At 55.8% G+C, this 12,468-nt stretch overlaps 2 protein-coding genes and 1 pseudogene across 12 annotated transcripts in view; 2 read left to right on the forward strand and 1 right to left on the reverse strand.

Moving 5' to 3' along the window:
- PNPLA7 (patatin like phospholipase domain containing 7) overlaps positions 1-11,644 on the reverse strand; it is a 76,151-nt gene extending 64,507 nt beyond the window's left edge. For 2 of the 11 annotated variants that reach the window (XM_070456633.1, XM_070456649.1), the window contains exons 1-9: positions 11,034-11,511; positions 10,180-10,211; positions 8,626-8,697; positions 8,384-8,471; positions 7,944-8,023; positions 6,584-6,675; positions 6,094-6,234; positions 4,646-4,805; positions 2,545-2,625 (exon numbers count right to left, since the gene is read on the reverse strand). In XM_070456633.1, the coding sequence (XP_070312734.1) occupies positions 2,545-2,625; positions 4,646-4,805; positions 6,094-6,234; positions 6,584-6,675; positions 7,944-8,023; positions 8,384-8,471; positions 8,626-8,697; positions 10,180-10,209 (744 nt within the window). In that variant the 5' untranslated portion in view covers positions 10,210-10,211; positions 11,034-11,511. The other 9 variants (XM_070456639.1, XM_070456630.1, XM_070456608.1 and 6 more) reach the window with 8 other exon arrangements.
- On the forward strand, positions 3,558-4,483 carry LOC139031498 (NADH dehydrogenase [ubiquinone] flavoprotein 2, mitochondrial-like; annotated as a pseudogene).
- Positions 11,645-11,824: 180 nt separating the features above from the next.
- Positions 11,825-12,462, forward strand: MRPL41 (mitochondrial ribosomal protein L41). The gene has a single exon (XM_020888440.2). The coding sequence runs from the start codon at positions 11,924-11,926 to the stop codon at positions 12,329-12,331; it is 408 nt and encodes a 135-aa protein (XP_020744099.1). The 5' UTR covers positions 11,825-11,923; the 3' UTR covers positions 12,332-12,462.
- Positions 12,463-12,468: the final 6 nt, after the last annotated feature.

The following is a 12,468-nucleotide window of genomic DNA, read 5'->3' on the forward strand; positions in this document are numbered from 1 at the left end:
AGAGGGCTGAGCACAGAAGAACTGATACTTTTGAACTGTGGTGTTGGAGAAGACTCTTGAGAGTCCCTTGGACTGCAAGGAGATCCAACCAGTCCATTCTAAGGGAAATCAGTCCTGGGTTCATTGGAAGGACTGATGTTGAAGGTGAAACTCCAGTATTTTGGCCACCTGATGCGAAGAGCTGACTCATTTGAAAAGACCCTGATGTTGGGAAAGATTGAGGGCAGGAGGAGAAGGGAATGACAGAGGATGAGATGGTTAGATGGCAACACCGACTCAATGGACATGAGTTTGGGTAAACTCCAGGAATTGGTGATGGACAGGGAGGCCTGGCGTGCTGCAGTTCATGGGGTTGTAAAGAGTCGGACACGACTCAGTGACTGAACTGAAGTGAGCATGGCCTTGCCCACCAGAGTAAGACCCAGTTTTACCCATAACCAACCCCTCCCACCAGGAAGCTTTCACAAGCCTCTTAACCTCATCCATCAGAGATAAGACAGAATGAAAACCACAATCACAGAGGAGGTGGTGGTGATGAACACTGAGAGACCATGGGTCCCTGCTTGTCAGCAAGGCCTGGTGTACGGCAGAAAGTGACGCATGAGCAGCCTGTGGCTCGGCAGGGGCATCATCAAGGGGCCCCCAATGTGACTGAGTTCACAACGTATCAACCGTATACTCAGGCGGAGTTGGTCGACTTGGGTAAGTAGCTTTAGCAGAACCAAGGGAAACCCTAGGCAGCACACCTTTTGTGACTCTGGGACATAGGGGTGGATGGTATCATTTGTTCCAGGGGTGAAATAGAACAGTTGGCATCTATAACCCCTCACCCCTCATTGAGACAAAGATGGTAGAACATTTGAGACTGCAGGTCCCTGCTTGTGAGCAAGGCCAACCGTGCGACTGAGACTGGAACAGCAGTTTAAATGCCCCCAGCAAGAGACACAGGTGGTTCAGTTAGAAGATTATATGGCACCCAAGGGTGTTCCTTCAGATGCCCTTTTCTGCTTTGAACAGGGCTCTAATCATTGTGCCCACCCAAAGAGCCCAAGCAGGGACTGGAGGCCCCATGCAGAACTTGCAATTCACTGGTCACTAGCTAATGTACAGAGAGTAATGGCCCTGGTTGGCAGTGGTGCCGAATGCAGCCTTATTTATGGCAAGCTGGAGCAGTTTCTTGGTCCTGGTGCACACACTGATGGCCACAGTGGCCAAATGATGTATATTTAGAATACTAGACTGTAAAGGCTGTGTCCTATGCTGTAGATTTAGAACAATGCACTGTAAAGGCTGTGTCCTCAGATTTAGAAAAGTGTAATCATGAGGGGGGACTGTGAACAACACAAAAATCTCCTCCTTGGAGGGGCTGGCCTGGTGCCTGTGGGGGTTTTGCAAGTAAAGTGAGTTCCAGCTTGTATCCTGGGTGACAAGTGCTGTTTCTTGTTGCAGCCCCTACTACTGCTGCAAGATATAAATCCAAGAGTCAGTGTCATTCACCACGGCAACATTGCAGAAGATGGACTGTGCACAGACTATGAGGTGAGAGACCCTGAAGAGGTGGAATGTAAAGAAAGAGCAAATTTGCCAAGATGGCAGTGGTCAGGCTCTCTCACCCCCAGGGCCTCTCACTACCGCCCCATGTTTTGTAAATACACGGCGACAGCTGAGATCACTTACAGCACTGTGTGTGCACGTCATGGTGTGCCTCCTTGGCCGCAGGCCACTTCTGTGCTGTAAACATATCAAGCTCCACCTGAAAAGCCCTGAGGCTGCATTAAGGCCACACTACGCCCGTGTTATGGTGTCTTATGGTGCATTACGGCTGTGTCCACTGGGCCAGTCATGAGAGGAGAGAATACAGTATGTCTGCTGCTACACCCTCTATGCCAATCAAGAGAGAATCAACACGTCTGCAGTTTCTCCTCACATCTTCTTTCAGCTTCCTTGCTTGCACCTTGCCTACCCTGGGTTCAACAAACAGTGAGATACAGTGAGACAACTAGCAAACATCAGCTATGAGACAGCTCACTAGCAGGTGAGGTGCCCTCACATGCCTGGCAATTCAGTCTCTGTGGTGGGAGGCAGGTCCCTTGGATCAGTGAGTCTCCTAAGGATTTGCCCTACAGACTGGCCTTCAAACACAGGAAACAGTGTCTACACAAGGCCATTCACTGCACTGAGGAACAGCACAAAAGCTGAAGAAGTGACTGAAGGACACACGTCAGCACAGAAGATCCAGAAAGGGCCTCTCCTGGGAAGGGGCCTTGGGGCCTGAAGACAGGGGAGACCACCTTCATCCCGCATGTGACGCCTGGAGCCCGTGCGCATGCTACTCAGTCCAAAGAATGACCATTTAAGAGACACCACAACCCAAAAGCCAACACCGAGCTCCCCTCAGACACTTAGCAGAGCCACTCCCAGGCCACTCCAGGCACATCCCTCACCCACTAGGGTGACCCTCCTGTCACTGGAGAGCTGGCCTGGGCGCTGAGGGACCTGCTGTCGAGTGAGTCCGGGCAGACCCAGGGGAGAGGAGGTACTCACAGTGATGACATCCAGAATGCTGAGCAGACTGTGGATGCTGTCTCCAGCCAGAACCTCCTTGACCGTCACCTCAGTGCCATCCTGCGCTCGGGAAGCAGAGGAGAGTCACCCGTGGTGGGAGGCCAGGCCGGCCATGCAAACAACCTCCCCCCACTGGTGGGCGGGGCAGAGGCTGCACTCTGTCGACACGTGGAACGAGAACAGAAAGAGGAGGGTGACTAAGAGGAACAAGGAGGCCCAGCCTAGCCTTCAGTCTTGTGTCTTGTCAGCACCAGGAGGATCTGCCTGAGAGAGTTGGTGGGCCTAACTAAAAGTCTGTGGGAACCAAACGCACTTATTCTCAGTATAAATGATAGCATTCTGACATATTTTTTCCCCACCGGATTAAAGGAGAAAGGAAACCATGCAATGCTGGTGATTTAGGATAGGAACTTCATCTCAGGGTGACCCAGAAAAATTCCTTTGAACTTGTTCAAACCTGGCACAGGTCACAGTCCAGGAGCCCATCCATCTGGGCCAAAGGCTCTGGCCCTCTTGGGAAGGCCTGCCAGGCAGATGACATGGAGGCCCCCTGGAGGAGACTGGATGAAAGCATGTCCTTTCTGATTATCCCACCAGGTCACTCACAGACAAAGTTACACATGAGACCTGTACCCCAACAACACTGTGGTCTAGAAGCCGGAAGGACATGCAGGAGCCGTCCTGGGTCAGGTCCACCCAGGGCCCAGCAGGTGGGAAGTTCACATGGCCAGGGATGGGGGCAACCTCACGCAGTCCAGGGTTCACTGAGTGTCTATGGTGGGAAGCCTGGGACATCTACCACCAGGCAAATAAACCAAGTACCCAGGAGGCTTGGTCTAGAGATCCCCTCGCCCTCACCTGGCAACTGTGATTTAAGCACATAATTCAACAGAGGCAGGCAGCAAGGAGTTAGCTTCCAGCTGAATTAATATTTTAATTATTTTCTTACAGTTAAAATTATTTATAGCCTGAAACCTGAAAATAAGACAAGCATGCGGTTGATCACTACAGGTCAGTACCCACCCACTGAGGGGTCCTAAGGCAGTGGGAGTGATGTGAGCCACCATGCAGCCCATGTCACAGAAGCTGACATGCTGCGTCAAGGGCAGCTTTGGTCTAATGTGTCTTTTCCTCCAAAGAACTCAAACTCGAGATTTTGCATCTCCTGAAGGCCCTCAGCTTGGCCCTCCGCATTTCTCTCTGAGGTGCTCTGGCCCATGAAGCTGGTCTCACCACCCAGTGGGGAAGGCATGAAGGAATCTGTATAATACAGCTGTGCAGATGGAGCTGGAGGGGCCTTCAGTGTGCCCAGAGACACTCCTGAGAATAACCCGGATGCTCCACTGGATTTTGCACCGGAAAGCTATAAAAGGACAGAGCCAACTATAGAAAACTACCCAGAAGGGCACAGAGCAGCAGCTCTGCTTCCAGCCTGAAGACAAAAGGGGTGGCTGCCCAGCTCCACTGCAAACAGGTGCAGGGGTTTCACAAGCACCTCCAGGGCGAGCGCATGAAGCAGCAGCTTCTCACACAACACGCGACCGAAAGCCAACCGGGAAGAGCCACGTTCATGGCTGTGCTACCCCACCTTGCGCACTGCGAAACCCCGCCAGCATCCTGGCGGTCGCTGAGGAATGCTCAGCAGAAAGGCAGTGGGACGATTCGCCTGGCAAACTTTCCACTCCTAGTTGGAGTGTTTAGGGACCTGTATAAATGAGTCAACGGTTCAATTCAGTGACAACTACTACAGGATCTGACACCTCAGAATATGGAAGAAATTTTTGATGAACTCAGGACTGGCAAAATCCCAAAAGGTGGGCCAAGGAGTGGACACTTCTCATGTGAGCCAGCTGAAGGCCTTACCTCTTCGACTGAACCACCTAAAGGACCTGGTTTTCATGTGCAAGGTGGCCTTTAACTTATATTCAACTGTATATATGTTGCTGGAGAAATAAAATATGAATCTTCTATCTACATAAAATAAAATGAGTTTTGCGCTAAGTTTTCAATGGAAACGGTCAAGAGGGCAGACCACGGAGTGCCAACGCAACAGCGCCCCGCCCGGCCCGCGTGTCCTCACCGAGTCCTGGACGCGGACCTCCAGCCGCCCGTCCTGCACCACGTAGATGCTGTTGTCCAGCTCCCCCGGCCGGAAGACGTACTCCCCTTCCAGAAGCTGCACAAAGACCATGTGTTTGCAAAGTTCCAGGAACAGCGGCTTCTCAAAGTGACCCAGGACCCTACAGACATAAGAACACGCGGGCCACAGTCAGGAAGGACACTGTCCCTGCTGGCCAGGCCACAGGGAGAGCTGCCAGGGCCGCAGAGCCTGCACCACCAGCACCTGGATGCCAGCAGGGCAGGAGCCTGAGGTTTAGGAAGCCCCATCAGCTGCTGTCCCGGGAGCTCAGAGAAGTCTCAGGCTGTGACTGTGAGTTTGAGCCAGGTCTGTCACCAAGGGCAGTTAGTGAAGTGCTGGAAAGAGGAGTTGGGGCTTCCAGGGAGAGACAGGGAGCCAGACTTTCAATATTCCATCCGGCCACTCACTCTGCACCGTCCTGAAGGCAGAAACTCTGAGAAGCAGACAGACATGGGAAAGAACCAGCGAGGAGGCTCTGCTCACCACCAGGAGGGCAGTGACAGCCAGAGGAGAGGAGCTTTGCCAACTGATAAAACACATGGTGACATGTTGAGGCCCAGAGAGGTCATTCTGGCTGCTACATGTGTGAACACCCACTTTGTGCTCACCAGACAGAACATCCTATTTGCGGTTAATCAACCATACACTGTACATCTGCCTTAATTATTAAAGAGCACACTTAATGATGCTGAAGCCAAAACTCCAACACTTTGGCCACCTGATGTAAAGAACTGACTCACTGGAAAAGACCCCGATGCTGGCTAAGATTGAGGGCAAGAGAAGACGGGGACGACATAGGATGAGATGGTTGGATGGCATCACTGACTCAATGGACATGAGTTTGAGCAAGCTCCGGGAGTAGGTGATGGACAGGAAAGCCTGGCGTGCTGCAGTCCATGGGGTCACAGAGTCAGACATGACTGAGCGACTGATCTGAACACTTACCAGAAGTAAAGAACACCCATGTTAAAAATAAGGACTCAGTGCCTCTCATCCTGGGAGATCAATCCTGGTGCTCCTTCCACGATAAGACTCCCTTCCCAGGTGTCAATGCCATACTGACTCACCGTGCACATGCTGATCTGGTTTTGATTTCTTTCTGATACCCTGAAGGAATGTATCTGTGACTAGTTTAACGTTCTTCATTCAGACAAGACATAGAACTGTGCTGAAAACCACACTTCTCTGGAGAAGTTCCTCGGAACTGTCTGAGAGGCTGTCTTCTGGGTTACAGTCCTCAATTTGGCTCAAATAAAACTCTTTTCTATTCCTGTTACAGACTGTTTACTGATATTTTTTGTCGACACAACCATCGGTGGCCACAGGGAAAGGACACCTCAGAGGCCAGGCAGGCACAAAGAAAGCCTCCAGGTCCACCTCTCTCTTACCGGACATTTTTCAGCATGTACAGAACTTCTGACGGCAGGTGAGAATTCTTCACATCAAACTCTGTGAGGTCAGCCTCCAGCAGGGAGGGCGGGGGTTCCTTTGGCTGCAAGGTAGGGTATTCCTTCTTGAATCGCAGGATCCTACAAAGCAAAGAGGCACACACCTGGAGCAGAGGCCCAAAGGGGTTCAAAAGCAGATAGCAAGGAACTTCCCTGGTGGTCCAAAGGTTAAGAATCTGCCTTGCAAGGCAGGGGATGCGGGTTTGATCCCTGGCTGGGGAACTAAGATCCCACATGCCACAGAGCAACAAAGCCTGAGTGCCACAACTAAGATCTGATGTAACCAAATTAATTAACCAATTAAATGCTTTAAAAATTAAAAAATACAGCAGAGAGCATTTGGGCTGTGAGCCCCATAGCAGGGAAGCCACGGATAGCCCACTGGGGAGGGCAGCTGGGAACTGACTGGTCTGAAGGGCATTCCCAGTACCTCTTGGCCAAAGACAGCACCTTGGCCCTCTTCCTCACCCGCTGCCGGGGGGCAGCTGTGTTCTCCACAAGTGTGTGGGGAAGTGTGGTCACCTGCAGAATGAAAGGGGGCGGCTAAGTCTGGACTCTGAGACCCGTGGGATCCAGTTCCCAGTCTCAGGGTCAGTCCCAGCCCTCAGGACGTGGCCCCTACAGGCATTCCGGCCGGGCCCCACCTGCTCGCCTGCCCAGGACACAGGGCACCTCCTTGGCGCTGCTGACAGCGAGAACACAGGGCCATGTCCCTGGACAGCCTGTGCTCCGAGAGCTCCGACGTCCTCGGCCCTGTGTCCCCTCTCCTGGAAGGCCAGCGCCCTCCTCCTCACACCCGTCACGCTGGTACACAACCCCGGTGCCTGCACACCCTCCTGGCCTGGACAGCTCTCCATCCCCCTCACAGCCCAGGCCTGCTGGACCGCCACAAACAGCGCTGCCGAGTACAAAGGGCCTGGCCCCTACCCAGGGATCAGCCGGCCCCCTTGGGCAGCTCCCAAGCTGCGTCTGCCCCATGGCGCCGGCTGTGGTTGTCGGTGCGCTGTCACCATGACTCCTCCTTGCCAAGGGGTTCTGGCCCCACTGGACCACGTTCCTGTCTTCCTTAGACCAAATCCAGCTTGCCAACACACAGTCCTCAGTGGGGTCATCCATGGACAGCCCCAGATCCAACCACACACGAGTGCCTCGAGACCTGCTCGCAGGTCATTCTGTGTGGCCCCACACGACTCTGCAGCAGCCCCCACTCCACGTGCCAGGTCCGCCCCGGCAGACTCGGCAGCCTGAACCAACCTCCTGCTCACAGAACTTGACCCTGACGAGGAGAAAGAGCCACCCAGGGACACCCACATGACTCCTCGTCTGACAGTTCAAGTTTTTCTACAAAGAACACAAACTGTGTATCTAGAGAAAAGTCAATAAACACAGTATTTTTAAATATCAGCAAACGTTTCAAGCATGCCTTTGAGGCACAGTAAGCCTCTGGGAGTCTGCTGAGCCCTCTGTCCTCAGTGGGTGGGGCCCACCAACAAAGGCTGCTCATCCCCAAGATGGGTCACGACTCTGGGAAGTGAGGTCTGGGAGTTTCCACCTTGCAGGGCCCAGCCCCAAATCATGGGAGGCCCACCAATCTGTACTGGAGCCAGGACGCTCCGCCTTACACACTCGGGGATACTCCTGGGAGGGGTTTCTGCCGTCCTTCCTGGCTCATTTCCTCTCTAGGTGCTGTGCCTGCCCCAAACCTTCCCCAAGACTCGGGGCCCTGCACGGCCCCAGGCACAGGCTGAAGCCGACCCCTCTGAGGGGGGAGGGGGCCCGCAATGAGTTACCTTCCTCATGATCTTCCTGCCGTAGAACATCACCTTGTCTCTCTTCCGGAACCTGTACTGAGGACTGGGCTGCACCTGTCCTGCAAGGGGTGCCAAGGGGCAGCCTGAGCACAGCTGGGCCAGCTGCACGTGTGCACCGAGCTTGTCCTGCCCACCCTGTGTCACACAGCATCTTGTTCCTGGGCTGTGACACACCCAAGCAGAGGAAGCAGGACTTCATCTCTTCTTGGAAATGAGAGTCAAGGGAGTTCAGGACACAGTTAAACTCTATGGATCCGATGAGGGGTCGACAGGCCAGCAGTTTTCAACATAAGCCACTATGGCCTTGAGAGCTATTTGCGGGAGCTTAAAACACAAGAGAAAGTCACCCGAACCTACCACCCTCTCAAGCCCTCTTCTCCCTCCCTCACTGGAGCCACGGCCTCAAGCAAGATACTCACGGAATTGGCTAACCCTTCTGTACACAAAAATGATGGTGGTGCCGATGAGGGCCAGGGCCAGGAGGACTCCAGTGACAATCCCCAGCAGCTGGGCAAGGTCACAGACAGAGCACCCATCAGCAAGGCCCCATGACCCCCAACCCCACACACAGGCTGGACACAAAGGGCCCCGGGCGGCCAAGGGTGAAGGCGGCCACTGATTCTGGGGCCCGCCCATCACCCGGGAGCAGTGAGGTGGTTACCATGGTGGACTGGGAATGCTGCTCCATCAGCTCCAGACCCCAGGACCATAGGGTGGCCAGAGAGAAGCCCACCTAGGGAAGAAGCCTGTAGTCAGGAAGGGCCAGGATGGGCACAGCCCTGGCTTCTCAGGGAGCAAGAACAGAGCTGTGGGTCAGGGAAGAAGTCGGAAGCCCTGGAGACCTCCAAAATGAAACGGCCTTTCAGGAGGCAGAGGGCCTGAGTCCATCTGCTCCGGAGAAGGGCTACCCACCCACAGGATGGCTGGGCAGGGCCAGCAGCTGCGCCGCACTGACAACAAATGCTCCGGGCACCCTCCAGTCTCGGCTTCCCTGTTCCTCAGGATGCACATCCAGAGGAGCACACCTGGCTGGCCAGGGGCGTGCAAAGGCCACCTCTTCAGTACCTTCTCATCACAGGCAGGACCACATGCTGCTGGCCCAAGGGCGGACACAGGCCCACACAACAGCAGTGCTGAGAAACCCTAACGAGCCAACTGAATTTTGAGAACATTAAATCCAGCACATGGCAGCAAAGGGCTCCCAAGGAGGGAGTCAACAAGGCGCTTCAGAAGCCCAGACCCCAGGGAGAAAGACAGGAAGGTAAGAGAAAACAGTGAGTGTGGAACGGTGAGTGGGCAGACGGCTAGGACCTCCTATACAGGGGGAGCTGGCAGGTTCCCCGCAAAGACCAGAAACCAGTCAAACAAGTAACTACGCTCCACTCCTCCTGGTACTCACATCCTTCCAAGCAGTCAGGAACAGGATGGACTGAGGGAGGGGGCGGTGTGTGTGTGTGAATTCTGTCAAGCTTTTACACAAGTGCCAAGAACTAAAGTAGCTTGCCTGATCCTTCAGAGCCAGGATCACACACAGTACTGATGCCAGAAAACCCGAGGGAATCAATGCACTCAGAAAAGCATTTCAAAAGCAAAATGTTACATCAAGACAGAACAAGGAAGTGATCCAAAGACTCAACCCTCTGAACTTGGCTCAGAAAGCAGAGGAAGCAGTGGGAGCTTCTGCCTCAGAGTGAGGTGCCCAGGCCCTCCTGGCCCAGGATGTGTGCTTGGCTAGAGACCACCTCCACTGGGTGGCAGACAAGCACCCTCCTCGGAGTGCGTCCCCTGAGCTCAGCCACCCCTTCGGGGGAGGGGAGGGAGGAGCCAGGGGAACGGTCCTGAGAGCGACCCAGACCTATTCATAGTCTCTAGTGGTTGGCAGCTCCGACTTTTCAGCTTTTCACTGCTGTTTTAATGCATCTAATTTTCTGGTTTAGGAATAAAATTCTCTGTGATGTGGCTACAGATGTTCCACGGGAAAAAGGCCCTACCTCAAAGCAAGCAAGCTTCTTAAAGGGAAGCAGGAACTGACAAGTGTGACCTTGAGGAACAGGAGGGAGGGGTTCAGTCCTGACAGGGGAAGAGAGGCCCGCACGCCACTCCCACAGGCAACCGGCTTCAAGGAGCTGCTGCAAGGCAGCTTTCTCCTTGTCCGGAAGCGGCCACACTGGGAATTTTCAGGCTGATTCCTCACTGGACTCCTCAGGTTCCGTACCTCTGGGCCAGTGTCCTCCTCTTGCTCCATGGCTAAAAAGTGAAACAAAAGAAAGACTGGTTCCAAGGAGGGCAGAGGTTGTACCACCTCAGGCTCACGTGCAAAGCAGTGCCTCCCAGCCCTTCCCTGTGTTCCTGTCCACGTTAAGTTACATGTCTACTGACAGGAAAACTCTGATGAAACACTGTGCTCTCCACGGAGAAAACGCTTTTCACAAGCAAAGGGAGCCACTTGCCTCTCTGTAAACAGCCCTGGTGTAGCTGCCCAAGGAACCGAGAACTGCAGCCAAGCCCCGGGCTCCTCTCCCAGTCAGTCAAAGACAAGTGTGGGCAACTGGGCAAAGGCCTAGTGCAGCCGGGAGTTCCAGGACCACGGCGAGGAGGCTGAGGCTGGGTAAGGGTAGGGGGCTGTGGTCACCGCAGGCCGTGCGCCAGACCCTCCCTAGTGGGCTGGGCACAGGGTTTCCCACTCAGCGTGGTGGAGCCCTGAAGGTGGGTGTGCTGGTCCGGGCTGTGGTAAACTTGAGGAGGAGCCCTGTGCACCTGACCTCTCTGCCACGAGAAGGAGCCATGTCCAGGGCCTTCACCTTGTGGCTCCCAGGTCTCTTAGAAGGGCCACAGCAAGGGAGGGTTTGTCTCTTCCAAAATCCCACCCAAGTAAGTCAAGGAGCAGAAGGCAGGTGCAGAGTCACCTGCATTTCCTCACTGGTCCGTGCCCTGTGGGAAACTTTCTTCTCAGACGTCTTCTCAAGGACCAGGAGCGCCTTGACCCCAGCTCTACCGCCCAGCCCTGACCAGTCCCATCCCCCGATGCCCCACCAGGCTCAAGGGGGACAAAGCTCAAGCCCCCAGCACCTGCCACACGACGGAAGCGCCTTCAGCTGCTCCGCTTGCTCCACAGCATGGGGCCAGAGGAAAGGTGGTCAAGTCCAGGAGAACTGGGGGAGCCTGGGGCAGCGGGGCTGAGGGCATGGAGGTTAGGGAGGGCGTGGTTAAGGGGGCTTGGAGATTAGGGCGTAGGGTTTGGACAGTAGGGGTTAAAGGGGCCGTCCGGTTGAAGGCTCTCGGGTTGGGGGGGGGGGTGTCTGGTGTAGGGGGCACCCGGTTTAGGGGTGTCGGGCTGAGGAGCACCCGGGTTGGGGGCATCGGGTTTAGGGGTGTCGAGCTGTGGAGCGTCGGGGTTGGGGGGGCGTCGAGGTTGGGAGGCGTCGAGTTAAGCGGGGTCAAGATGACGGACGTCGGGTTGGAAGCAGTCGGGTTGGAGGCGCCGGCGGCCCTGGGGGGCAGTGTCGTCCCGGCGCGGGCTGGGGGAGATGATGCCTGCCTCTTCTCACAGACTCAGACCCCTAACCTGGCCACTTCGCGGCGCTAGACGGCGACTCACCGGCACCGCGAGCTCCCGTCCCGCCTCCCCGAAGCCCCGCCCCCAACGTCCGCGCTCCCTAAATCCACCTCCCAGCTTCCGGGCGCTGCCTCGAAGCCCCGCCCCCGACGGCCGCGCTCCTAACGTCCCGCCCGGACGCGGGATCTCCCCGCGCATTAGCTGGGTTACCGCCGGTCCCGCCCCCTCCCAGGGCCGAGGCTGCACATTCGACACGGCGCAGCCAATCGGAGCCGCCCTTCCTGCGGCGCGGGGGCCGGTGGGACCGGAAGCTGCCGAAGGCGCCGGAAGCGCTGCGCGGCGGGGCTGGTATCCGAGGCGGTTGGAGCCGGCAGCGGCGTGGTGTCGGTGTGCAGGCCTCGCCATGGGTCTCCTGAGCGGGGCGGCTCGCGCCCTGGTGCGGGGCGCCGACCGCATGAGCAAGTGGACCAGCAAGCGGGGCCCGCGCACCTTCTACAAGAGCCGGGGTGCCAAGGGCGTCGGCTTCCACGGTCGCGGCGGCAGATTCGTGCTGGTCAAGGAAATGGTCCCGGAGCTGGTGGTGCCCGAGCTGGCCGGCTTCAAGCTCAAGCCCTACGTGAACTACCGCGCCCCGGAGGGCACAGACGTTCCCCTGACAGCCAAGCAGCTCTTTCTGGAGACGGCGGCGCCGGCTATCGAGAAGGACTTTAAGGCCGGGACTTTCGACCCCGAGCACCTGGAACAGTACGGTTTTGAGCCCACGCAGGAAGGCAAGCTCTTCCAGCTGTATCCCAAGAACTTCCCGCGCTAGAAGTGGTCGGCTGCCGCGCAGAATGTGCCTGCGACCGAGGACTTGGACCTCCTCGCCCAGCCTAGTTCCGGGGTGGCGGGTGGAGAGGCGGTTTCCTCGTTTCGCTTCTATTAAAGATCTTGGCTACCGTACCGTGT

Source organism: Odocoileus virginianus, chromosome 2 (genome assembly GCF_023699985.2).
Source record: "Odocoileus virginianus isolate 20LAN1187 ecotype Illinois chromosome 2, Ovbor_1.2, whole genome shotgun sequence".
NCBI lineage: Eukaryota > Metazoa > Chordata > Mammalia > Artiodactyla > Cervidae > Odocoileus > Odocoileus virginianus.